General features: G+C 45.8%; 1 protein-coding gene across 1 annotated transcript in view; it reads left to right on the top strand.

Annotated features, from left to right (window-relative positions):
* PLXDC1 (plexin domain containing 1) overlaps window positions 1–24,223 on the top strand; it is a 62,848-nt gene that overhangs the window by 5,864 nt on the left and 32,761 nt on the right. The window contains exons 2-3 of the mRNA XM_035134960.3: window positions 9,045–9,208; window positions 23,601–23,744. Coding sequence (XP_034990851.3) covers window positions 9,045–9,208; window positions 23,601–23,744 — 308 coding nt within the window. The remainder of the gene's footprint in view (window positions 1–9,044; window positions 9,209–23,600; window positions 23,745–24,223) is intronic.

Below are 24,223 nucleotides of genomic sequence, written 5' to 3'. Positions count from 1 at the left end.
ATGTGTTTTACAGTTATTTAATTCTATCACTTCTTAGTGAGCAATTGAGGAGAATACTGTCTGTGAGCTTTTCTTTATAACCCCATAAATTAAAAGCGTGGAGTCTCACTGCCTTGACATGAAAGCTGAAAATTCAAGGAGGGGGAACTCACATAGTTTTAAGGAAGAAGAGGCCTCCCCAAGCCCCCAGCCTCTGCAATGGCTGCAAACCTGGACAGCCTGATTCCTACTAACTTCCTGTTGTTTCAGCCAGCACCTGTTCTTGGTATACCATCACTCATCTACATTTTGGGTGGTTTCTGGTAAGATGCCCTCAAATAAGGTAGCCACTAGGCTTCACTGAGGCTGCATACACACTGCAAGGTAAAAGGTAAAGGTAAAGGACCCCTGGACGATTAAGTCAAGTCAAAGACGACTGTGGGGTTGCCGCGCTCATCTCGCTTTCAGGTCGAGGGAGTCAGTGTTTGTCCACAGACAGCTTTCTGGGTCATGTGGCCAGCATGACTAAACCGCTTCTTCTGGCGCAATGGGACACCGTGACGGAAACTAGAGCGCATGGAAACGCCATTTACCTTCCCGCCACAGCGGGAAGGTAAACTTGCACTGGTATGTTTTCGAACTGCTAGGTTGGCAGGAGCTGGGACAGAGCAACGGGAGCTCACCCCATCATGCGGATTCGAACCGCTGACCTTCCGATCAGCAAGCCCAAGATGGTCAGTGGTTTAGACCACCACAGCACCACCCGCGTCCCTGCAAGCTGCACACTGCAAGCACACTCAAAGCAGCCCCTTCCCAAAGCATCCTGGGAACTGTAGTTTCCCCCCCTCACAGAGCTACAATTCTCAGCTCCCTTAACAAACTGCAGCTCCCAGGATTCTCTTGGCGCTGGGTGATATCCTTTGAAGGCACTTTAAAGGTATGGTGTGCACTCAGCCTGAGGTTCAGTGCATGATGCTGCTATCCCATTGCCAGTCACGAAGCAAGATACAGCTGCCAATCTAGTCAGCTTCAGCCACTCTGTACACATGACATCTTATCCTACAATCGATGGAGGCTGAGCGCTTGTTTTTTCCTACGTGGTCCACATGCAATCTAGGTGTGATGTATTTTTGTGTTTTTATGCTGTGAACCACCCTGTTGTCCTCGGATGAAGGGCAGTATAGATATTATAATAATAATAATAATAATAATAATAATAATAATAATAATAATAATAATAATAAATCTATTTCAATTCCCCCCCCTGAAAAGTGCTTCTGGAGAAACTGGTGTCAATCTGAAAATAAAATTGTCAATCTGAAAATATCCATTGTAGGTAGATTCCTGTACTAACCTGCAGTGTGTCAATTTGAAAACACCACTTTCTCCTTTGTTCACCTAGGGAGAGGAAAAGCTGTAGATAACCTAATCAAGGGGCGGACTTTCAAGTGCATATTAATTAACCACCCCTGGCATTGTGGGTGGCAGGATCTAATGATTCTGGATTGAGAAAAAAACTACATTTTTCAGCTGCAGATGGGTTAGTGAGTCTGTTTCCAGCTTCTGTGTGGCAGGTTGCAGTCAAATCCAACAAGGCATATTCTTGCTGGTTAGTAAGCTTAGGGTCAACTGACCACAGAGCTGTATTGCTGATAGGCAGAAATGTAACTTGCTGATAGGCAGAAATGTAACTACCGTAGTAGAGAGGACTTTGTATGATGTCATTTCCCCTCCTCTCTTGAGCAGGAAGTATAAAATATGTATTTCCTGTTCCTTTCTGTCCTCTCCCTCTTCCCTCAACCAGCAATGAAGGCAGATATGTCTTCCGCTTGCTCCAGCTCAGGCACATGCCTGAGTTTTTTGTTTTTTTACTGTAAATATACAGTAAATATTTTACCTGCATAATTTTTGCTGCTGCTGTAGCTGAGAACCAATGCAAGACTATGAGTAAGTAAATCATACTTTAAACTTACTTTTCAGCCTGTTTTCTGATACTTTGTAAGAAAAGTGGGGGCCAGCTTGCTTTGCAGCAGAAATTAATTAAAATAAGGCTTCACAGCCTATTCCTATATGCTTTCCATTTCTCTGTTAAGGATGGGATATTTAACTCTTCTTAGTGTATGGTCAACCCACACAGGTGGAGCCTGGAGGAATGAATTGCAATTAATATATCCTCTCCTACCTATTAAAATCCATCCCACATTATATATATGGAATGAGGTTGGCACCTTCTTCTCCTCTGCCCCAGGAATAACAAAATCATTTTTGTTCTAGCTGTGGTCTGACCAAGGCAGAATAGAGCAGTGCTATGACTTCCCTTGATCTGGACACTACTGTTGATGCAGCCTAGAATAGCAATAGCCTTTTTTGTTGCTTCATCACCCTAGGGCTGCAATACTTACGGGATTTCAAAGGCAGAATTGACATCCAGGGGGAATTTCCACAAGGTGGAGCTTTGTGCTGGATCTTAGGCAAGTTAAAAAATTGAATTTGGGGGGGGGGTTGTAAATAAAAGAAAAGCCCAACAATTTAAAGCTCAGCAACCTTTGGGGTGTCTTGGTTTTTACATTTTGAAATATTTTTTGTCCCAACCACTCTGGGTGGCTTCCAACATATATAAAACATAATTAAACATTAAATATTGAAAACTTCCCTATACATTGTTGCCTTCAGATGTCTAATAAAGGTATAGTTATTTATCTCCTTCGCTTGGGGGGGGGGGTCGCATAACTCCACACCCTCCAACATTTCTCCAGTGAAAATGGGGACGTCCTACGGAAAAGTGGGACATTCTGAGATTAAATCAGAAACCAGGACAGCTTATATAAATCCGGGTCTATCCCTGGAAAATAAGGACACTTGGAGGGTCTGCCACCACAGGAGTGGACCGGGGGGGGGGTGACCCTCATATAATTGTTCATCACCTAAGGAGCAATGAATGAACAGGACTTTTGAGGGAGCTGTGGAAAAGCATCTCATCTTCACATCCTTCTGTAATCAGAGTTTCTCCGTCCAGGTGTATGTGAAATTTCAGGGCCCCTTGTTCTTGGAAAGCACCTGAACAGTTTTAGTACATCCGTCAGCAAGTCAACAAGGCCAGAACATCTTTTCATAGACAGCAAAGGTTATCTGAGTCAAGTACAACTTGGCATGCCCCAACGTCACTTTAAAACATCCCAAGTTTGCTCGGATCCTTTGCCTGCAGCCCAATCTCAGCTGGAAAACCATGTAAACAGGAAAAGTCAGCAATGCGTGGCCAGCAGGAATGAGTCTCGTGGTGCTTTCAGAGTTTGCCAGTTTCATAAAGTCTGTCTCAGCTTAATATTTTCACGCCAGGAAATGAGAGGGAAAGCAGCCAAACCATAGAGACTAACTAAGCCAAATGGCCTTCTAGGCTTGATTGGGAAATGAAAGATATGTTGTGACATCATCATACTCAGAATTCTGCCCCCATCAAACAGCAGCCAATGAAGTGAGGCAGGGGTGGCAAAATTCTGAATGCAAATGATGTCATGCATTTCTTTCACGAGATGTTACCAAGGAAAACAATATTTTGTTGTTTTCTTCTCTTGCTGTTTGCTGCTCTATGATATTCTGCAGGAATGTGGTGCCATGAGTAAAAATATATATGGTTGTGTATGCAGTGATTTTGTGAGGGGTGGAGAACCGTGTCTCTTGCAGCGAGCTCCTTGGAGGTAGGACAGGGTGTAAATATAATCAATAAATAGGAAATGATATTATGCTGATGTTCAAAATGGCAGAAGCAAGGTTTTGAATGATACAAAGCTCTTCTTGAGATGCATTTTTGCAGTTGGAGAGGACAGCTCTGGTGGGGCACACGATGCTCTGGTGAGGTCAAACAATTCCCCACCCAGTTACAATAACACTTTTTTAAAACAACAACAAATAAATAAAAACCCTATGCTTTTACTCTCAGGCTGTATACACACTACCGTATATCTTTAAACCAAATTCTTTCCCTCAAAAATTATGGGCTCTGTAGTTTGTTGTGTGTTGCTAACTTGGTAAGGGGTAAACTACAGTGCCCAGAATTCTTTGAGGGAAAGAATGTACTTTGAAAGTGCTGCAAAGGTACAGTGGAGCCTCTAGTTATGTACCTCTCTGGATACCTACGAACGCGGCAAACCTGGAAGTGTATACTTCCGGGTTTCACCGCATGCGCAGAAGCGGCACCTCTGCCTACGGACTTTTCGGGTTGCAGACGTACCCCCGGAACGAATTTAATTTGTATCCGGAGGGTCCACTGTACAGTATACTGTATGCACAGGTTCAGGCTTGCACACTTAAAATCCTAGAACCGTAGAGTTAGAAGGGTCATCTCGTCCAACTCCCTGCAATGCAGGAATCTCAGCTGAAGCGTCCATGAAAGAGGGCCATCCAACCTCTGCTTAAAAACCTCCAAAGGGAGACCATCCCACTGTTGAACAGCTCTTACTGTCAGAAAGTTCTTCCTGGTGTTTAGTCACAATCCACTTTCTTGCAACTTGAAGCCGTTGGTTCGTGTCCTTGACTTTGGAGCAGAAGAAAACCAGCAAACAAGCTTGCTCCCATCCTCCGTGTGGCAGCCCTTTAGGTATTTGAAGATGGTTATCACATCTCCTCTCAGTCTCAAGTCTTATCCAGCCTAAACATACCCAGCTCTTCCAACTGCTCCTTCACATCAGACAGGACATAGAACACAATCTATACGAGACTATAAATTCATGTTTTAGAAATGAAAAGCCGACGCTTCCAGCCTTCTGAACTTTTGATGGCCCAGTATAATCCAGGATCAATTCATGTGCTCTATGCTTTTTAAAACCAGCTAGGCCTCTGAAAGTCTGATCTACCAAAAAAAAAAGGAGGGGGGGACGTTTCCTTTCCATTACAACGGCCTATTTTTCCTCCCACCCCACCACCCCTCACCAAAAGCAAGTGTCCAGGACCTGTTTCCATCACCGTACCACTCTTTGCATCAGTGCAAAACATCTGGATTCCCAGGCCCCTCCTGGAAGCCACAGCCTAAATGCAGCTTTGTGGAAGGAAGCAGGGCTAGGATGAATATATGTCATGGCATCCCTCATAATAAGAAGGAGCGGTTCCAGAGAGGAAGCCCAGAATAACGTGGCTGCTGTGTGACATTGGTTCCTTATTTCTAGTGGGCAGATAGGGTTGCCAATGCCTTGATTTAAATTGGCACGCCACAGAAGAAGCCTCTCTGTTACAAGGATTTGAACAGGGGACGCGCAAGCATGAAGTTTTAAAAGCGAGCTTACCGTGTTTTTACTTAAGGCGTCTTTCAATCCCACCTGTTCTCCAAGGAATTTAAGGGTAGCTTACATGGACCCCCTCACCGTGTGCAACAATTTTATCATCACAACATCCCTTTGAGGTGGGCTAGGCTGAGAGTATATGACGAACAAAAGGTCATTCAATCAAGGTGCTTCCAGGCAACCGGGGTGTTTACTCAGCATTTGTGGTGATTTGTTCGCAGGGAGGTTAGATGACGTTGAGCCAAAGCAGGTGTTACCCCATTCTTTCCAGGGCAGTTTCCTGTCACTTTCCCTATTGCAAAATAAAAATAAAAATCTGACCTTTTGGGGATTGTTATACAGTGGTACCTTGGTTTACAAACTTAATCTGTTCCGGAAGTCTGTTTTTAAACCAAAGCGTTCTTAAACCAAGGCGTGCTTTCCCATAGCAGCAAGGGACTCAATTTACAAATGGAACACACTCAACAGAAAGCGGAACATGTTCTGCTTCCAAGGCAAAGTTCACAAACCAAAACACCTACTTCCGGGTTTGCAGTGTTCTTAATCCAAGTTGTTCATAAACTAAGCTGTTCTTAAACCAAGGTACCATTGTAATTGTGAAATCAGCTATAATTGTGCAACACAAATCAGATGGCGTTATGGCTGAATCCTACTTGAAAAGGCAGCGTAGAAGTGATCTATGTTTTGTGGCTCAATGGAGATTCAAAATCCTGCCTTTCATGGACTATATGAGAAAGTATTATAATCAAATGAAATTGCGGGCCGGATTCGAGATGAAGCAGCCGTAGCAAAATGATTAAGTAACTGTATTAGAGGGATTTCTGTAATAGAGAAGAGTTTGATATATAAAGCAGTAGGAAAAGGTTTGAATGAAAACACTGTGGAGCTGTGGGCAGGAAGTCAGTTTATGAAACAATGTAATTATTCGATTTGAAGTTGTGAAATTTTGGAAATTTAATTTTAAAAAGGATAATACAAAAAGGAGGTTCAAATCCTGGTCACTGACACACTAATCACTGTGGCTCGCTCAGTGATTATGATCTCACTGTCATTCTAGTGTCAAGCGGTGCGCTAGAAATAGTGAGAGGGTGCTCTTTAGATCGTAATGTGACTTTTCTTATTTCAAAAGGTGGCAAACCAGAACTTCGTACCTTGGAATGGTCCCTTATTTGCTCGGAAGAGTAGGATGAATTGCCTGTACACCAGTTTCATTTAGAATGTTTAGTATCTGGTAATGGCTGGATTCATGTGGGCTGGGAATTGCCCTATCTCTTGTTGTAGGCAGAGTTTTAGTACCGAAAGCAGAGATGCTCAACTCAGGAGAGGCGACTTATTGCCCAACTTGCGGCCTTCTTAAGAGGCATCTTCTTATGTTCTTAACTCAAAATGTGCCTTCAGACAACCTGCTTGTTGCAAATATATGGGGTGGGAGTGAGAAAGGCCATCTGTACTTTTTCAGAGGCACTGTTGCCTGTCTGGTTGCTTTGCATGTTCTAGGAATAGCCCCTGGCACCAAAAACTGAGTTTTATAGTTATCACCGAGAATATTTATTTCAGACCAATGAAAACCTTCAAAATCCTGTGCCAGGAAAAAACCTTCATTTTGTAAGCTATTATTATATCATGAATCATCTATACAGTGCATTTCATAAACAAGATGCTTTGCAACTACTAATTGCCATTTATATATATATATATATATTTAAATTTGCAAAGTACCGCATAGTCCTGATTAGGTTTGGCCCTTTTAGTAACCTTCTGGTGTAGGTTAGTGCTATTCCCGTTTTACAGATGGGTGACTGAGGCCAAGTTGGAGCTGCCTAAGGCGCCCCAGTGACGCACAAGAGAGACAAAACCCCTTTGACAGGCTCCAAAAGCATTTTATAAAGGGCCCGGAAGAGGTGTGTGTGTGTCAAATACATGCCTTTGCTGCAAATGCATATGCCAGGGGTCAGGGACTGACTATGCTAGTTATTTCCAAAGGTTATGGACTTGGGCTCCCTTTCTTCCTTTTCAGCTCTCCTCCACCCATCCCAGCATCAAATGTCCTGCTCCATAGGAGAACATCTGAAATCTTGGCATCCAGTCTACTGTTGCTGCACACAAGTGTCAATGAACTAATCCCATTCCCTGGCTTTAGGAAAGGAACAGAACAGGATAAGCAAGACCTGCAACATAATAATGTTGCAGTGCCGAGTGCTTCTGTTCGCTGTTCCAATGGGTCATCACCAGAGGCATACCTGGGTTCCCTTGGCAAGGAGCTTTCTCGGCGCCCCCATGTCCCTCGCGCCCTTGACAGAGGAGCTGAGCCAGAGTTGAGAGGCATGATTTTTGCACCATTGGCGGGGGGCCAACCTGATATGCCCCTAGCCCTGGCCTCCTTAACAATTTCCCATGCCAATCCTTCTTCTACTCAGTTTTCCATGTCCTCTCCTCTGCCAAAACAGCCAGGGTGCTTCCAGACGACTTGTTTATTGCATCTTCATCGTGGTTTGTTTCCATGGAGGACGCTGGCTATTTATTGTGCATTCGCTCTGATTTCTTCGCAGGGAGGTTGTGTCAAAGCAAGTGTCGTCCCACACTTTCCGGTGCATTTCTCCACCGCTTTCATTTTTGCAAAAAGTCATAACTTTTGGGGGAAGCGAGTGTGTTGTGCTAGACTGCCCGATCCAACTGCAATTGCACAACCTGGATTTCCTGGTATGTGATAGAATCCCACTGGAAAATAGTGACAGCCTGGAACCACCCTGGCATTCCATGCCCACTGAGCATGCTCAGTCCTCATTGGGCGGCTTTGTACTTCTGCAAGGCCTTGGGGTCTCGCCTCCTGATACCTCCCTCTTGCCCATTGGTGGTCCTGTTTAGGCTACATAAGGCCCAGCACTCTCCTCGGAAGTTTTTTTTAAAAAAATTCTTTATTTGTTTACTTTCAAACATTACAAATCATATAGACACAAACAAAAAAATAAGGATTAAATAGAAACATTACAAATCATATAAACACAAAAAAAAAAAAAGGATTAAATAGAAATGGGAACAAAACAAGAGCAAAACATAAAAACAATTTTTCAATTGCACACAGAAAAATAAAAAATAAAGAAAAAATAAAATAAAATCTCCTCTAATAACATCAAATCAAATGAAAATATGCATCTTTTCAGCATCCCACCACCCTCCCCTCCACCCACCCTAAGTGATTACATACTTCCAGCCATTCTTGCCCTGCGCCTTTCATTTTCTAGCATACATCAAATGAAAATATGCATCTTTTCAGCATCCCACCACCCTCCCCTCCACCCACCCTAAGTGATTACATACTTCCAGCCATTCTTGCCCTGCGCCTTTCATTTTCTAGCATACTGTACATCTGTGTATCTCCTCGGAAGTTTGGAAACAGAAGGAATTATATCTCTGCAACAACCTGCCCCACAAAGCCATGCACAAAGGAAGACCTAAAGAAGAAAGCAGCAGCTTTTGGGGGGGATGAAGAGGCATCTATCTGCCCCTGTAAATCTCATGTGGATCAGTGAGGGTCCTTTGACAATGAAGGGCGTTTAATGCACCCAGGTTTGGCTGGCAGGGAAGGAAGGTTTGTAGCAGGGTCATTTCTGTAGACAGCCTCACACATCTCTCTCTCTCTCTCTCTCTCTGTGTTTTCCATCCAGGCAACCAAGAGACAGTATCAGAGTTTAAGGGCACAATTCAGATAGACAGAAGGACTCACAGGGCATTGTGTGGATTGTGTCCTTGGTGCTAAGAAATCATTCTTCACTTTTCTTCCTCTCCCTACAGCTTGGACCCAGAGAGATGTCTCCACGGTTGGGATAGAACCTCATTCCTGGGAGCGAAAGACGCGGGAAACCTCGCCAAGAGACACGAGGACTCGGATCAGCGAAGATTTAATTGGCGGGAGCCTGGCTATTGACACTTTGGCGGACAATGAAACACAGATTGTGGTGAGTGTCACATATAGGGAACAGCATGCAAGCCAAGGATGTGTCAGTTGGGCAGAAAGTTTTATGACTTGAGTAAGCCTTGTTTACTTTGTGAAAACCGTGTTTGGGTCAGATGGGGCAGGGATCAGCCACTGGCAGCCCCCCAGGTCAATTCTGAACCAAAGTGCGGTGTCACTTTGACTTTTATTTTATTTTGTGTGTGTGTATTTGTGTTTGTGTATGTTTTAAAGATATTGGGAGTTCGGTGTCTTAAGACTTACAAGAATTTAAGTTGCATTTTATTGCTTGCGTTTTGTATTTGCGTTACCCAATCTTAAACAACTCCTCACCCACAATAATACAACCACCAGACTTAACATGGACACTGGTACCAGAGCCTGCAATAAACCCAGATGCCAACTTTGCTGCCACATACACCCAGACAACACCATTACTGGCCCCAACAACATCCAACATACCATCTCAGGACTATTTAATTGCTCATCCTCTAACATTGTGTATGCCATCAAATGCCAACAGTGCCCTTCAGCTCTCTATATTGGACAAACAGGCCAAACCCTACGCCAAAGGATAAATGGACATAAATCTGACATCAGGAACCCGAAGACAGAAAAACCAGTAGGAGAACACTTCAATCTCCCAGGACATTCTATACAAGATCTCAAAGTAGCTGTCTTACTACAAAAGAATTTCAGAAATAGACTGGAAAGAGAAGTTGCTGAATTGCAACTTATCACCAAGCTCAAAACCATGGAGGGACCTGGTTTGAACAGAGATATCGGGTTCTTATCTCATTATACATGATAAGCGATCTTCAGCCATCTCAACCCTTGCTTTTTCATGCAAAACCATTTGCAGTCGTTTGCGGTCATCAACAGCTATCAGTCAGTCAATCACCCATTTCCACCACCCTTCTGAGTGATCCCCCCTCCCCATCCCCACCCCTCCCCACCCCTTCTCTACATAAGTGCCTGGAAACTTCCATTTCACTGTATCTGAAGAAGTGTGCATGCACACGAAAGCTCATACCAAAATAAAAACTTAGTTGGTCTTTAAGGTGCTACTGAAGGAATTTTTTTATTTTATTTGCGTTAAGCTTTGTGAGCTGCCTTGGGGCCCCTTTTTTTTGCCCACTACCTGAGTAAGCAGTTCTGTCTCTCCCACCTCTCTGTTTCCCCAAAATTGTTCGGCAGATGGAGAGGGCAGCACAACAGCCAGGAAAAAAGGAAACATCTCTTGTCACTCACTTGGCATTGTTCTGAACCCCCCCCCCCCGCATATACACACAGGAATGTTCCTTGTTTTGATGCTGTGTCGCTAAACAAAGTGTAGCAAATATTTGTAGGAAAAGCAGAGAAGAGGTACCACTGAGGAAGAGATTGCTGCACATCACCCCAATCTCTGAGCAGCGAGAGGCTCCCTTTATTCCAAGCGCCTTCCCAGGACTTGGTTTCCTTAAGGATGAAGATCAGCAGAGACTGGGGTACCTTTAATAAATATGTCCGGTCCTTTTTTTCTGGGGGGGGGGTTATGCAGGGGTATGCATACCCCTAAACATTTTGTGAATCTTTGTACTTTTGTCCATTCACTGTATTTATTTTTCCTGATTTGAACTATAAAATGGTGATTTTCTTCAGTCAAAATGAGAGTACCCCTAAACATTTTTAAAGAAAAAAAAGCACTGTATATGTCTTTATTTACACGTACTGTATATAAAACCTGAGCATAGGATAGAGGGGCTTGTAGCTTTAAGACCCCAACAGATCTCACTTCTCAAATAGTCACAGCTTTGGATCCAGCAGGGAGCAAAAAATCTCTCCCCCCCCCTCTTTCCAGCTTCTAGCATCCAGCTTTTCAGCGTTCTCACACACAACCTAGGAACTAGGTGAGGGGGTGGGGGGAAGGCTCACCCATTAAGCCCCGGAGAGCACAGTCACTTGGTTGTAGTGATTGCAACCTAACTCATTTGTTGAGATGCACTTACCGTAAGTGACCAGCTAAAGTAATTACCTTAACAAAGGAACCAGCATGGCAGGTTCACCAGCCTTTTCTACTAGATTCTAACACTTACTAGATACAGGATCACAAGCCTGGAAGAGATGCAAGGATATAATCCAGAGGAATCCCCCCCCCCAATAATATCATGCAGAGCAGGCCAGGGACAACTAACTTTAAAAATATATTTTATTATTACTACTACGGTACTACTGCCACCATCTTTCATTTAAGGAGTGTCTTGTGTGCTTCTCCCCCTTTTTGTATTATCCTTACAATAACCCTGTTCATGCTGAGAGTTAGTGACTGGCCCAAATGTCACCTGGTGAGCTTCGTGGCCTCTCAGGTCCTAGTCCCAACACTCTAGACCAGGGGTCAGCAAACATTTTCAGCAGGGGGCCAGTCCACTGTCCCTCAGACCCACTGGCGGAGGAAGAGGTGTGCGGAGAGAGCGCACCGCCCCCGGCAGCGCGATCTCAGTGGGGTGCCATTGCGGCTGCCCCCCCACCCGCACTGGGCGCCATGCCCTCACAGGCAGCATGCCACGCCCCTGCAGGCGGCACGCCCTGCCCCGCCCCTGGGATGCGCATCAGCCCCGCCCCGCCTGCTGTCCACCCCGCAGTTCCGGAGCATGAAGCTCTGCCACTGCTCAGACCTTGTGGGGGGCCAGACTATATATATTTTGGGGGGGGGAAATGAATCCCTAGGCCCAATGCCTTGGAGGAACTCTTTCCAGAGCCAAAAGGAGTACTGAATTTTCATTTACTAAAAGCGCTTTTAAAGGGCGGCCTTGTTTCCATCTTTCTGCTAATTTCCGCTGATCCAGCAGCTCTTGCTCAAGGCACAGCTGCAGAGGCTGGTTGAAAAGGACCGGCAATCCTTTCCCCCCATACGGAAGACCCATTGCTGTGAGCTTGAAACCCTAGCTGTGCAGGCATGTCAACACTTCAGGCCCCCCACATCTCTCCGCCCCACAGCAAGCGATAATGCCTTGAAATCAGGCTGAGCGAGCACAAGCAGCCTCTCTCCCCTTCTGCACCAGCTGCTGGCAGCTAAGAGTGTGCAAACTTCGCAGCTATGATGCCACACTACTGAAGTGTGCATCGCAGGTCCTCCCCCCTACCCACCCAGCGTGCTTCTGTATTGATTTTAACTCATTAGAATTCGCTCCCCTTTCATCTAGGCACGGCTCACGCTCTTAATTCCATAGCGCATAAGCAATGCGCCATTGATCTGAGCCACCCGGGGGAATTCTCTGCTGCTTCAGTCAAGAACCTCCTAAGCCCTTCCATTTCCCAACGCATCACAGAGGGGCACGAACCTTCCCACAACTGGTCTTAGCAGAAGGTCTCCACGTTTCCTCTTCTTGCCAGCCATCAGACCATTACAGGATCATTAGTTAAACACAACATATAGTTAAACTGTGGAACTCACTCCTACAGGAGGCAGGGGTGGCTTTGGATGGCTTTAAAAGAGGAGCGGACAAATTCATGGAGGTAAGAGGCTGTCTGTGGCTACTAGCCACAATAGCTCTGTGCTATTCCTCTACAGTCGGAGGCAGCGATACTGTACTTCTGAATCCTATTTCAGGTGTGGCCTAATTAGGCTGAGAAAATGACATCCGTTTATTTACTTTTATCCTGCCTTTACCCACAAGCGCTTTCAGGGCAGCTAATAAATCCGAAGGATTTCACCGCTGCAGCCCTTTTTATCTTCAACAACATCCCTCTAAGGTAGGTTAGCCTGGGAGAAAGTATCTGGCCCTAAGGTCACTCAGAGAGCTTCATAGCAGAGTGGGGATTTGAACCCAGATCTACCCCGCCCCCCAAATCCTACTCTGGAACTGCAAAACAGTGGCCTCTTCTTCCTCCTCCTCCAGCACCACAATCGTAATATAACCTTCCATATGGTTGGTTATTTTTATATATATATATAAATGTAAACATTTCCAATGACTTGTCTAAGTTGTCCCTTAGGACCAGAACGGCAGAGAACAAAACAAAGTTTTATGTTCAATGAAATGTGACCAAAAATATCCTTGGCGTGGAGTTTTCAGTGGGCTTATATAACAAAGGGAAGTGTTTTGGCATAATCGTCTTAGGAAACACTGGATAAAATGTGGCCTTTGCGGTAACTATGCATCGGGGAAGTATATGGGGGATACAGGCTCAAAGCAAATCGTGCATCTGATATAAAGTACAATGTCTACATTAGGAGTGGCCAAACCCCAATGCAGAGGCCTGGTCCAGTGCCACAAGCAAATTTTTATGACACCTCCTGCCTCAACACCCCATTCCTTTTGGTGGTGGCGATATGATAAGAGAAAGCAGATATAGTGCTGGGCTGAGCAGGGCAGGGGTTAAACTTCCCTTCCCAGCCCATTCATTGCCTTGCTGCAAACCAACCCCAGATCAAACCCGCCGATCGTTTGATGAGTGCTGAAGGGTGATAACCCCAGGGCCGTCTCAAGCGTATCGCGCACCCTGGCGCCGTGGTGCCGAGATCGCTCCGGTGCCCGCGCTCCGCCCCGTTTCTTGGCGCGGCTGGTGGACGGGTGCAGGGCGCAGCACGGTGCCCCCCTACCGGGCCGGTGCCCTGGCGCCCTGCACCACCCAGCCTACACCTAGAGCCAGCCCTAGATAACCCTTCTCTTCAGCCAATCTTCATGAATTACATAGCTCCGTCAGTAGAGCATGAGACTCTTAATCCCAGGGTCATGGATTCGAGTGAAAGATTCCTGCATTGCAGGGGGTTGGACTAGATGACCCTCGTGTCCCCTTCCAACTCTATGATTGTATGATGAGGGGCTCTGTGTGTGAGTGTCCTGTGTTGCACGCACATGCAAGAGTGTGGGCCATGTTTGGCCATGTCCACTGCTGACATGTGGCCCCTGGAGGATGGTGCATTGTCTAGAGCAGGGTTTCCCAACCTTGGGTCCCCTGCTGTTTTTGGACTACAACTCCCATCATCCCTAGCTAGCAAGACTAGTGGCCAGGGATGATGGGAATTGTAGTCCGAGAACAGCTGGAGACCAAAGGTTGGGAAACACTGGTCTAGAGCATGAGTAGGCAAACTAAGGACCGGGGGTCGGATTACATGAGTAGAATGTGTGCTTTTATTTAAAGTGCATCTCTGGGTTATTTGTGGGGCACAGGAATTCATTCCCCCCCCCCAAATATAGTCCGGTCCCCCACAAGATCTGAGGGACAGGGGACTGGCCCCCTGCTGAAAAAGTTTGCTGATCCCTGCTCCAAGGCATGATTGAATGAATGAATGAATGAATGAATGAATGAATAAATAAATAAAGCAACAATACATTTGAAAAGAACATTCAACCCACCAAAAAGAAGAAGAAGAAGAAGAAGAAGAAGAAGAAGAAGAAGAAGAAGAAGAAGAAGAAGAAGAAGAAGAAGAAGAAGAAGAAGAAGAAGAAGAAGAAGAAGAGAAAAGCAAAACCACAGCATTGAAAAGCATTGGGCTAGAGACTGTGTTAATTGGATTTCGTTCCCATTCAAAACAATGGGACAACTTAGTCAAGTTGCATTGATTTCATTGGGAATTAATGACTAGTCCACCCCATGCATCTGACATGATGGCTGTGTGCTCTAGCATGCTCCCCTGTGTTGCTGCCATCTTGTAGTTTCTTGAGAAATAATTGCTGTTTAATGGATTCCCCCTCAAACCGGCTTCCATCTGACCTGAAAACATAAGCCACGGTCAAGCTGAGGTGCATACATTTGAGACAGTCATTGCACGTGCTCAGGTGACAGCTTAATTTAGCTGGCATGGGGAGGGGCATTGTAAGTTTGGGGAGACAAATCAGGTAATGTGCATTAGGTGAAGACATCCATGCCCTCACCGTTTACCTTCCCACCGCAGTGGTCCCTATTTATCTACTTGCACTGGCGTGCTTTCAAACTGCTAGGTTGGCAGGAGCTGGGACAGAGCAATGGGAGCTCATGGGGATTCGAACCTCCGACCCTCCGATCAGCAAGCCCAAGAGGTTCAGTGGTTTAGACGTACATGGCAAACCCCCCCCCAGTGAATGGGGTACTGTAGTTTACACCTCACATAGCTACAATTCCCAGCACCCTGAGCAAACTACAGTTCCCAGGATTCTTTGGAGAAGGTGTATGCTTCAAATATAAGGTGTGGATGTGACCTTGTGCAACTATCTTAGTCTGAATTCAACCTATGCAAAGCCTGGCAGGGCAAAAAAGTTATTATCCTCCTACCTGCAGAGAAAGGCCATCTTATCTTCCTTTGGGGGGGGGGGATTCTGCAATTAGGGCTGCCACCAAAAAGGCCCTGTCCCACATTTGCACAAATCACACCTGCCTGGGTGGTGGGATGCAGAGCAGGGCCTCTTAAGATAGCATAAATTGAAGGGCAGGTTCATGGAGATGAAGATTATCCTCTGCTCATTCTTGCAACTGACAGTTTAAAAGTTGGCAGGCCTAGAAGACATCTCTAATCTATTCCAATTGGAGTCCCCAAAGCAGAATAAGTGATAGCGTTCTGCACATAATTTCATTATGTCCTAAACTTAAAACATCTCTAATAAATGCCTGGTGGACCTTTTCCCCTGGCCCTTTTAAAGCTACCAGGAACAAACTCCATTTGTTGTCCAGCTTGTCACCGTGACTGGACACTTTTTAGGATTAAGAAATCTGCCCTGATGTTTTAAAAAAGCCAAACCTAAGTTCCTATCGCTAGATCTGGTTGAAAGGGAGAAAAACAGGAGGAGGGAATTTATGCTGGATGCAACGGCACCCCAGGAGGCCTTGGCTGCTGCCCGAGGGTGTTGGCTCAGAGCAGAATTCAGCAGCCTTTGCTGAGCCATCGGCAGAGGCAGCATGCCAGTGTCTCCCAAGCAGGCATTGCCAAGTGGAACTCAGCGATGGGTGGTTTGAGAAGCCAATGGGTGTCTCCCCAGAATGGAGTAGGAGGTTGGATGCAAGTATGGTGTGTGTGATGTGCCTCTTCATGGGTGTAACATTGGTAAGACCCTGATTATAGCTTCTTTTGGGGGAAACCAGGGCCTCTTATTTCATTACTAAATTTGGGTCCTGCTCTGCTGCACTCGCAGTCCTGCTGCCGTTCCAACGCTCCACTGCTTTTCTCTCCTGACTTACCCCAATCTCCCTCTCCTGTATGTTGTCGCTTTTTGAAACGACACAGCCCTTTGAATGTAATAATAATAATAATAATAAATTTTTATTTATACCCCGCCCTCCCCAGTCAAAAAGCGGGCTCAGGGCGGCTCACACCAATAAAATTACAATAAAACATAGAAAGCAATTGATTAAAATACAGATTAAAATACAGTATTAAAATTTAAAATTTAAGTTTAAAATGCAGCCTGATTTTAAGTAGTCCACAAATCCAAGCCATGAGGGAGGAAAACACAGGGGTCAGACTAAGTCCAACCCAAAGGCCAGGCGGAACAGCTCTGTCTTGCAGGCCCTGCGGAAAGATGACAAATCCCGCAGGGCCCTGGTCTCCTGTGAAAGAGCGTTCCACCAAGTTGGGGCCAATACTGAAAAGGCCCTGGCCCTAGTAGAGGCCAATCAAGCCACCTTATGGCTCGGGATCTCCAGAATATTGTTGTTTGTGGACCTTAAGGTCCTCCGCGGGGCATACCAGGAGAGGCGGTCCCGTAGGTACGAGGGTCCCAAGCCGCATAGGGCTTTAAAGGTCAAGACCAGCACCTTAAACTTGACCCTGTACTCCACCAGGAGCCAGTGCAGCTGGTAAAGCACTGGATGAATGTGATCCCGCTGTAGTGAAATGAAAACTCAGGCTCGAGGAAGGACCCGCCGTGGGTGCTTTTCGAGGTGCCCCAGGAGCCAAGAGAAGGTCAAGCCATTTTGCAAACCCCGCTTCCCACTCATCTTTCACCCTCATCACTGACATTGCTTCTTATAAACACGGGGTGCATACTGTATATATACCAGACATTTAAAGCACACTTAAGTGCATCCCCAACCCCCAAGAATCCTAGGAACTGTTGTTTGTCAAGGGAGTTAAAACTCTGTGAGCAGGGCTTCCCCCCATCCCACCCCAAACTCGCAGGAACTAAGTTCCGGCACCTCTCAGGTGGGCTGCACACTATTGCCATTATAAGACATCATGGTGGGTTCCAGCATCTCTTTTCCTAGAAGAATGGCACTGTATGTGAGGCTTAAACTACAATACCCAGGATTCTTTGGGAGCTTTAATTGTACGATGTGTACACGTATTGATATTAACCTGGCAGAGGTGAATGCACTTTAAAACAAAGGAACAGAGGGGGTCTAAGGAGGAATCGCAGAATCACAGAATTGTGGAGTTGGAAGGGACCCTGAGGGTCATCTAGTCCAACCCCCTGCAATGCAGGAATATGCAGCTGCAGGAATATGCAACCTGCAACCCTGGCATCATCCGCGCCATGCTCTAACCGACTGAGCTATATCTATGTTAATGGAATAGCGAATAATTCATCTTACTTTGCACAGGTATCAAATTACGTCCTTTGCTGAATCAGCTTGATACAGTCTGTGCAAGCTTTTGCCTTTCACAGAACTCTTTGTCAGGCCTGGGAGCAGAAACTCTACATGCCTCTGCATCAGCTGAACCTTCCATTCCATTTTTTTTGTGTGATAAGAGGTTATTTTAACTTGTTTTGTAGCTCCAGTCTTTTGACCGGCATAGAAACCCTAATCTCCTTGCTTTTTCTGGAGGATTCCTGTTAAGTGACGCCTTGCAGGGGGAAAGAACTGATTATATTCTTTTTCAGCTAGATAACATAACTAGACTTTACCTTATTTTCCCTTAATGATCTTGCTTTCCCTAGATTTCCTCCCCCTCCCCTCTGCTTGTTTTCTTTCTCTCTCTCCTCTTCTTAATTCCTGCTGTAACCAAGTCAAGGTGGCGGATTGGGACATAGTCGTGATCCAGGGATGAGGTCATGATGGACCGCATGCTGAAGTGTGAAAGCGGCCAAGTCCACCCATCCCTGGCATTTGCTGTTTTCATTTGTTTTCCCTCACTTATTTTATTGAGAACACATTTGGGAGCTTTGTGAGTGTGTGTTTGTGCACACAAAGGAGCAAATGGGCCACTATGGGTGGCGAGGATGACTATCCAAGCACCCTTTTTGACATCTCACAAATGCTGAAGCCCTTCCCAGCAAGGCTCGTCTCCCACCTCACAGACCAGTGTTATGAGAAAAAAAACCTGCTCCTTTTCCCTTATGGGGTACCCAAGAGCCCCTATAGAGTCCTTTTGTAGGTTCTCTATCGGTAGGAGAAAATAACAGAGACCAACCAGAGAATGTTGAGAAGCAAAACAGCTAGTAAGCCTGATCTTTATTAAAGCTGTTGCAACAGGGTGCTCCCCCCCCACACACACACAAGGGGGAGAGGGACCCAGAACAAAGGTGTGCCCGCCCTTATATAGACTTTGAAATTGCCCACTCTCAAACTCCAAACCACCCCCAGAAACATCATACATACATCACAGAAGGGGTGTAGCCCAGGACCACCTCCCCCAATACATCATACTGTACATACATCACTGGGGGCAGTCTAAAACAGAATCCTGAGTGCCTGTTGTTTATCTCACAGACTCACCCTAATCATACCTTAAATGTGCCCTTAAGGTTGGATTTGTGAGCACAGAGACAATGGGGAGATTTCCCATTTCCTTCAACCTTGCAGAGAAATATTTGAGGTCATTTTGGGAGAGAGAAAATTGTTTCAGGACTTTTCTGTGGGTTTCAGACATGTGGTTTACATATTTGTATGTGTTTGCTTGGTACATTTATGAACATCTATTTATGGAAAAGACCCTGATGTTGGGAAAGATGGAGGGCACAAGGAGAAGGGGATGACAGAGGACGAGATGGTTGGACAGTGTTCTCGAAGCTATGAACATGAGTTTGACCAAACTGCGGGAGACAGTGGAAGACAGGAGTGCCTGGCGTGCTCTGGTCCATGGGGTCACGAAGAGTCTGACACGACTAAACGACTAAACAACAACATTTAATATACATAAGATCTTAAAATGTTTATAACACCAGGCATAACTCAAGCTATTCATCTGAGCAGAGGCTCTTCCCAGATCTTAACCCCCAGAATCTGCAGTCTTCTATTTCAGTGTATCTGAAGAAGTGTGCATGCACACGAAAGCTCATACCAATGACAAACTTAGTTGGTCTCTAAGGTGCTACTGGAAGGAATTTTTCTATTTCATTTTTATTTTTGTTTCAATAGCAGACCAACACAGCTACCTACCTGTAACTAGAATCTGCAGGGAGAGAGAGAGAGCTAGGACGTAGCTTTGAATGTGTGAAGTAGTAGCAAAGAAAAGAGAGCCTCTGGGTTTGTGCGGCGTACACCCTTTCCCAACAAAATTGGAGTCAGGCTAAAAAAAAAACAGCAGCCAAAGGCTGAAATCCTTCATGGCAGATCAGACCCTGTTGTGAAGGCCACATGAATCTGTTGGTGGCATTCCAAGACAAAGTTTGGCTGGGATGGTGTTTCAATTCAGCCGGAGCTCAGCCGCAGAACCTCTTTGCAACATGGAGTCAAAGGGGGTACTGATGACCCAGGGTGATAGTGTGGGTCCAAAATCCTGTTTGGGAAGAGGAAAACCATATGTTTAGAAGAATGAAGAGAGAAGGGAACCGTTCTGACTCAAAATAATAACAACCCCACACTTAACAACCCAATAACCTTGGGTTCAGCTCCTGAAATCTTTTAACAACAAGCAAGTTGAACAGAAACAAAAGCAGAACTTCTTGATGTCGTGTGCTGTTAGCCCAGGAAATTCACTTGCACAGGGAATTGTGCTTGCTGCAAACACAAATGGCTTTTAATGAAAACTTGGAAGAGTGGTGTGTCAGACACTTATTGGCCATGATAGTTAGAAGTGGAGGAAAGAATTCAGTGCTGGACTATGTTGAATGTTCCACCAGTACACACATTTTTGTTTGCCAGTTACAGGGGGGGGGCACAGGGTGGTGGTGGTGGTGGGGAAGCCCCATCGTGCAAGCAGAAGATCTTGTGCAGGGCCTCTGCCAACCATACTTGTTAGGTGAATCCTGCCCACGATCTCCACTTTGAGAAATGGTGCAGTGGGTTAGTGCATCTGGCTGTTAGCCAGAAGGCTGGTAGTTTGAGCCCACCCAGGGATGACTGTGGGCAGGATTCCTGCATTGCAGGGGGTTGGACCAGATGACCCTTGGGGATCCCTTCCAATTCAGTGATACCACAGTGATGGGGCTCTCCAGGCATTGTTGGATTACAATACCTACAATACCTGACTGTTGGCCTGCATTGTCTGCAGATGATAGATGACTGTGTCTACTAATGTCTGGAGGACCACAGCAGTGGCGGAGCTTCATGCTCTAGCACCGGGGGGCGGAGAACAGATGGGAGTGGGGCTGGCGCACGTCCCAGGAGCAGTGCGCTCCCCCCCACACTTCTCTTCCTCTGCCACTGGACCACAGGTTTCTCAACCTTGGATTGCTAATGGCTGGATAATGGGTGGACAGGTTCTTCTGGCCCTGCTGATTCACCTTTCTGGATCACATAGCCAGTCTTTGTTGGAAAACTGATTGCCAAATGGACCACTGGCCTAACCCACTGTGATGATTTTGAATTGGAGTAGTGGTTGTTTGGCTTATTAGTTAAACCTTAAAAAAAAAAGAGTCTCTAAGTGACTGAGTTAAAAGCCCCAAAGGCATAACGTGTGAAATACAATTCAGTGAAACCATCCCAATGAATAACTCATACACACAAACCAATCAGAAAAACAAAAACATCAGCCGCAAGAACACACCACCCAAAAGGCAATCAAGCAGCTTGTCAAGATCTGTCAAGTGCTTGGGAGAAGCGAAAAGTTTTTGCCTGGTGTTGAAAGGATGTTGATGATGGTGCCAGGAGGGCCTCACTGGAGAGAGCATTCCACGAGTGAGGAGCCACGACTGAAAAGGCCCTGTCCCTTGCTGCTACCCTCCGAAACGCCCCCAGAGAGTGAACCCAGAGAATTGCCTCAGATGGAGGCCAACGTGGATAGTTTCATATTGGGAGTGGTGCTCCAAAGGATATTGGTCTCCCGAGCTTTATAGGTTAACACCAGTTTAGAACTTTGCCTGGAAAGATCAAAACTCCACTCAGCCATGAAGCCCATTAGGACAAATCACTGCCTTAGCCTAACCTACGTTGGAGATAAGTGCCATTCACATCAACATACGCCACCCTGAGCTTGATGGTGAAAAGGTGGAATACAAATGTTAAGAAATAAATGGGAGGGGAGGCACCATCCAGTTCAGGTGAGGGGAGCACTTGGCCCTCCAGTTGTTGCTAAACTATGACATCCAACTTACCTGGCCATCAACCATGCTTGTTGGGGCTGATGGGAGTTGGAGTCAGGCAACATCTGGAGGCCACAGCGTTCCGACACCTGGTCTACTTCTTTGTAACACTGGTGTCACATGGATGGAATCTAATAGGGAGGAGAGGCAATAGGCCGGGAGTAGAGAGCTGCCTGTTTTGGATGAATGCTACACCAGCTGTCTTCAAGCCAGTATTGCTCTTTGTTTCTGCATCCTCAAATAAAGCTATCCATTCAGCTTTGTAGAGTAGTGAAAGAGTTAACCAGAGCATCCCAGCAATTCAGTCCCAAGTGGTAGAGGATGATCATGGAGCAACTGAAGGTCTGTTTCAAAAGGAAAGAGCCTGGTCCTTCCACCCTTCCTCCAAGAGCAAGAAAATTAGGTTTCCTCCTCCACCGCACATTATTACAGGGAAAGAGAGTGATTTGCTGAAAAACAATATGGAGGGGGGAGGGGAGAACCTCTTTCCACATTAAATGCTTCTCTATAAATAGAATTCCTATCCTATTCCCCATCACCAGGTTTGAAAAAAAAGTGGTCTCTTTGGGAGATATAACTAGATCACACAAATGGAAGCTATTTTCTGTTTTTCTGCCTCTCATTCTCTGCCCCCAAGCCATTTAAAGGAGCAGCGTCAAACAGTGGAGCCCCATGTAGCAGTCCCTGCTCATAGTTGTAGGCCAGCCGTCCTCAGTCTGGTGCCTTCCAGGTACTTTGGACTACAACTCCCATCAGCCCCAGCGAACACCCTTTGTCCTGTTAACCACCAGGCCACTCCTCTAGGTCTTCACCACTGGACAAAGGCAACATCAAGCTATGATTTGCACCACACAGATAAAAAACTTCCCTTTCTTTTCTCATCACCGCAAACAAAGTGGGTAGCATCCAATGCTAGTCCTGCTCAGAGCAGACCCATTGAAACGAATGAATCAGAGTTGGTCATGTTCATTAACTTCAGTAGGTCTACTCTGAGTTGGATTACCACTGGGTACAACCTCCCCCCACCTTTTTTAAAAATGGAATCATTTCGCACATTTCCACCTGCCGGACATCAAAGTGTATGGTGGTCAAATGATGTGTCCGCATGGGTGGGTCAGGCCTCAGTTCTATTCTGATGCCCTGTTCATAGGGCCATCCCTACCATTAGGCAGAGTGGGGCATTCTTCCATTCTCCCCGAGTCCCTGAGCTAGCCTGATGCCCTGAGGCACACTGAGGGGTGTCTTCTCAACCACCAGTGTTGAAATAAGATAACAGCTGCCAACTTGGTCGGATTCCATTGCATGGACTGGGGAGCTTGGTCTCGGGCAGCAAAATTTCTTAGGGCCCGCCAGGTCAATTAACACATGAACCAGCTGGAACCTCTGCTGGAATTTCATTTTTATTTTTTTTGAGTTTTACAATTCAACATCAGAAAACGTTTACGTAAACCATGTCAGAATATTTATAGTCATTGGCAATTGCACCATAGAATTCCCATAAAGGGCTTCATAAAACTTTGTTTGATAGCAGCTGGTATGAGTTGATTTTGGACTGGTCTGATGTGGAACTAACCCTGTAACCCTATGCACACTTGTCTGGGAGTAAGTCTCATGGAATTATTATTATTATTATTATTATTATGGAACTCAGCTTCCAAATAGACATGCACAACAGTTTCCCCTTGGACACACAGAAGTTTCACCCTATCCCAGCAGAGATATTCCTGAGGATGGAATAGAGAACTACATAGAATAATTAGAAATACATGGAATATATTTCCTGGGATTATGGGAGGTGGTTAGAAGAGTGCAACATTAGGGTAGCCTGATGCAGAAGAAGACAAGGCTTCTGCAAACTCTTAATGCAATCTGCAGCTGCTGAAATTCTACACAGCTGTTAAAGGTACAGGAGCCCTGGCCTCTTTTTTATCTGCCCACCCTCGCACACACATCTGGATGTTTCAATGGGAGACGAACCGCTTTGGCAATGGGTGCGCCTTATCCCTGTAGTTACCACAACTGTTTCTCTCTACTCAGGAAGACAACCACAACTACTATATATCTCGAACGTACGGTCCGAGTGAAGCGCGAGCCAAGGAACTCTGGGTAGAAGTTACAGCAGCCAACAGGAGCCAAGTCAAAGTCCATGGAATCCTCTCCAATACGCATAGGCAAGCCTCGGTGAGCATCTCTCTTCCCCTGCCCGTTTGTTGGCTATGTGCTTACCTATCTATGTATCCATTGGTACCAACAACCTGCCATTGCATTTCCAGCCACTTTTCCCTTCAAACCGTGATTAGGGTCCAAGATTTTGATAGAAAATAGATGAAATTGTACAGTGCAGGGAAAAGCTGACTGAAAAACATTTCATCTATTCAAATCGGGAGTGGGTGGCACTGTAGTCTAAACCACTGAGCTTCTTGGGCTTGCTGATCAGAAGGTTGGCAGTTTGAATCCCTGCGACAGGGTGAGCTCCCGTTGCTCTGTCCCAGCTCCTGCCAACCTAGCAGTTTGAAAGCACAACAGTACAAGTAGATAAATAGGTACCACTGTGGTGGGAAGGTAAATGGCGTTTCCGTGCGCTCTGGTTTCCATCACAGTGTTCCGTTGTGCCAGAAGTGGTTCAGTCATCCTGGCCACATGACCCAGAAAGCTGTCTG

Source organism: Zootoca vivipara, chromosome 12, assembly GCF_965207765.1.
Source record: "Zootoca vivipara chromosome 12, rZooViv2.hap1.1, whole genome shotgun sequence".
NCBI lineage: Eukaryota > Metazoa > Chordata > Lepidosauria > Squamata > Lacertidae > Zootoca > Zootoca vivipara.
This window is presented reverse-complemented; position numbering and strand designations above follow the sequence as displayed.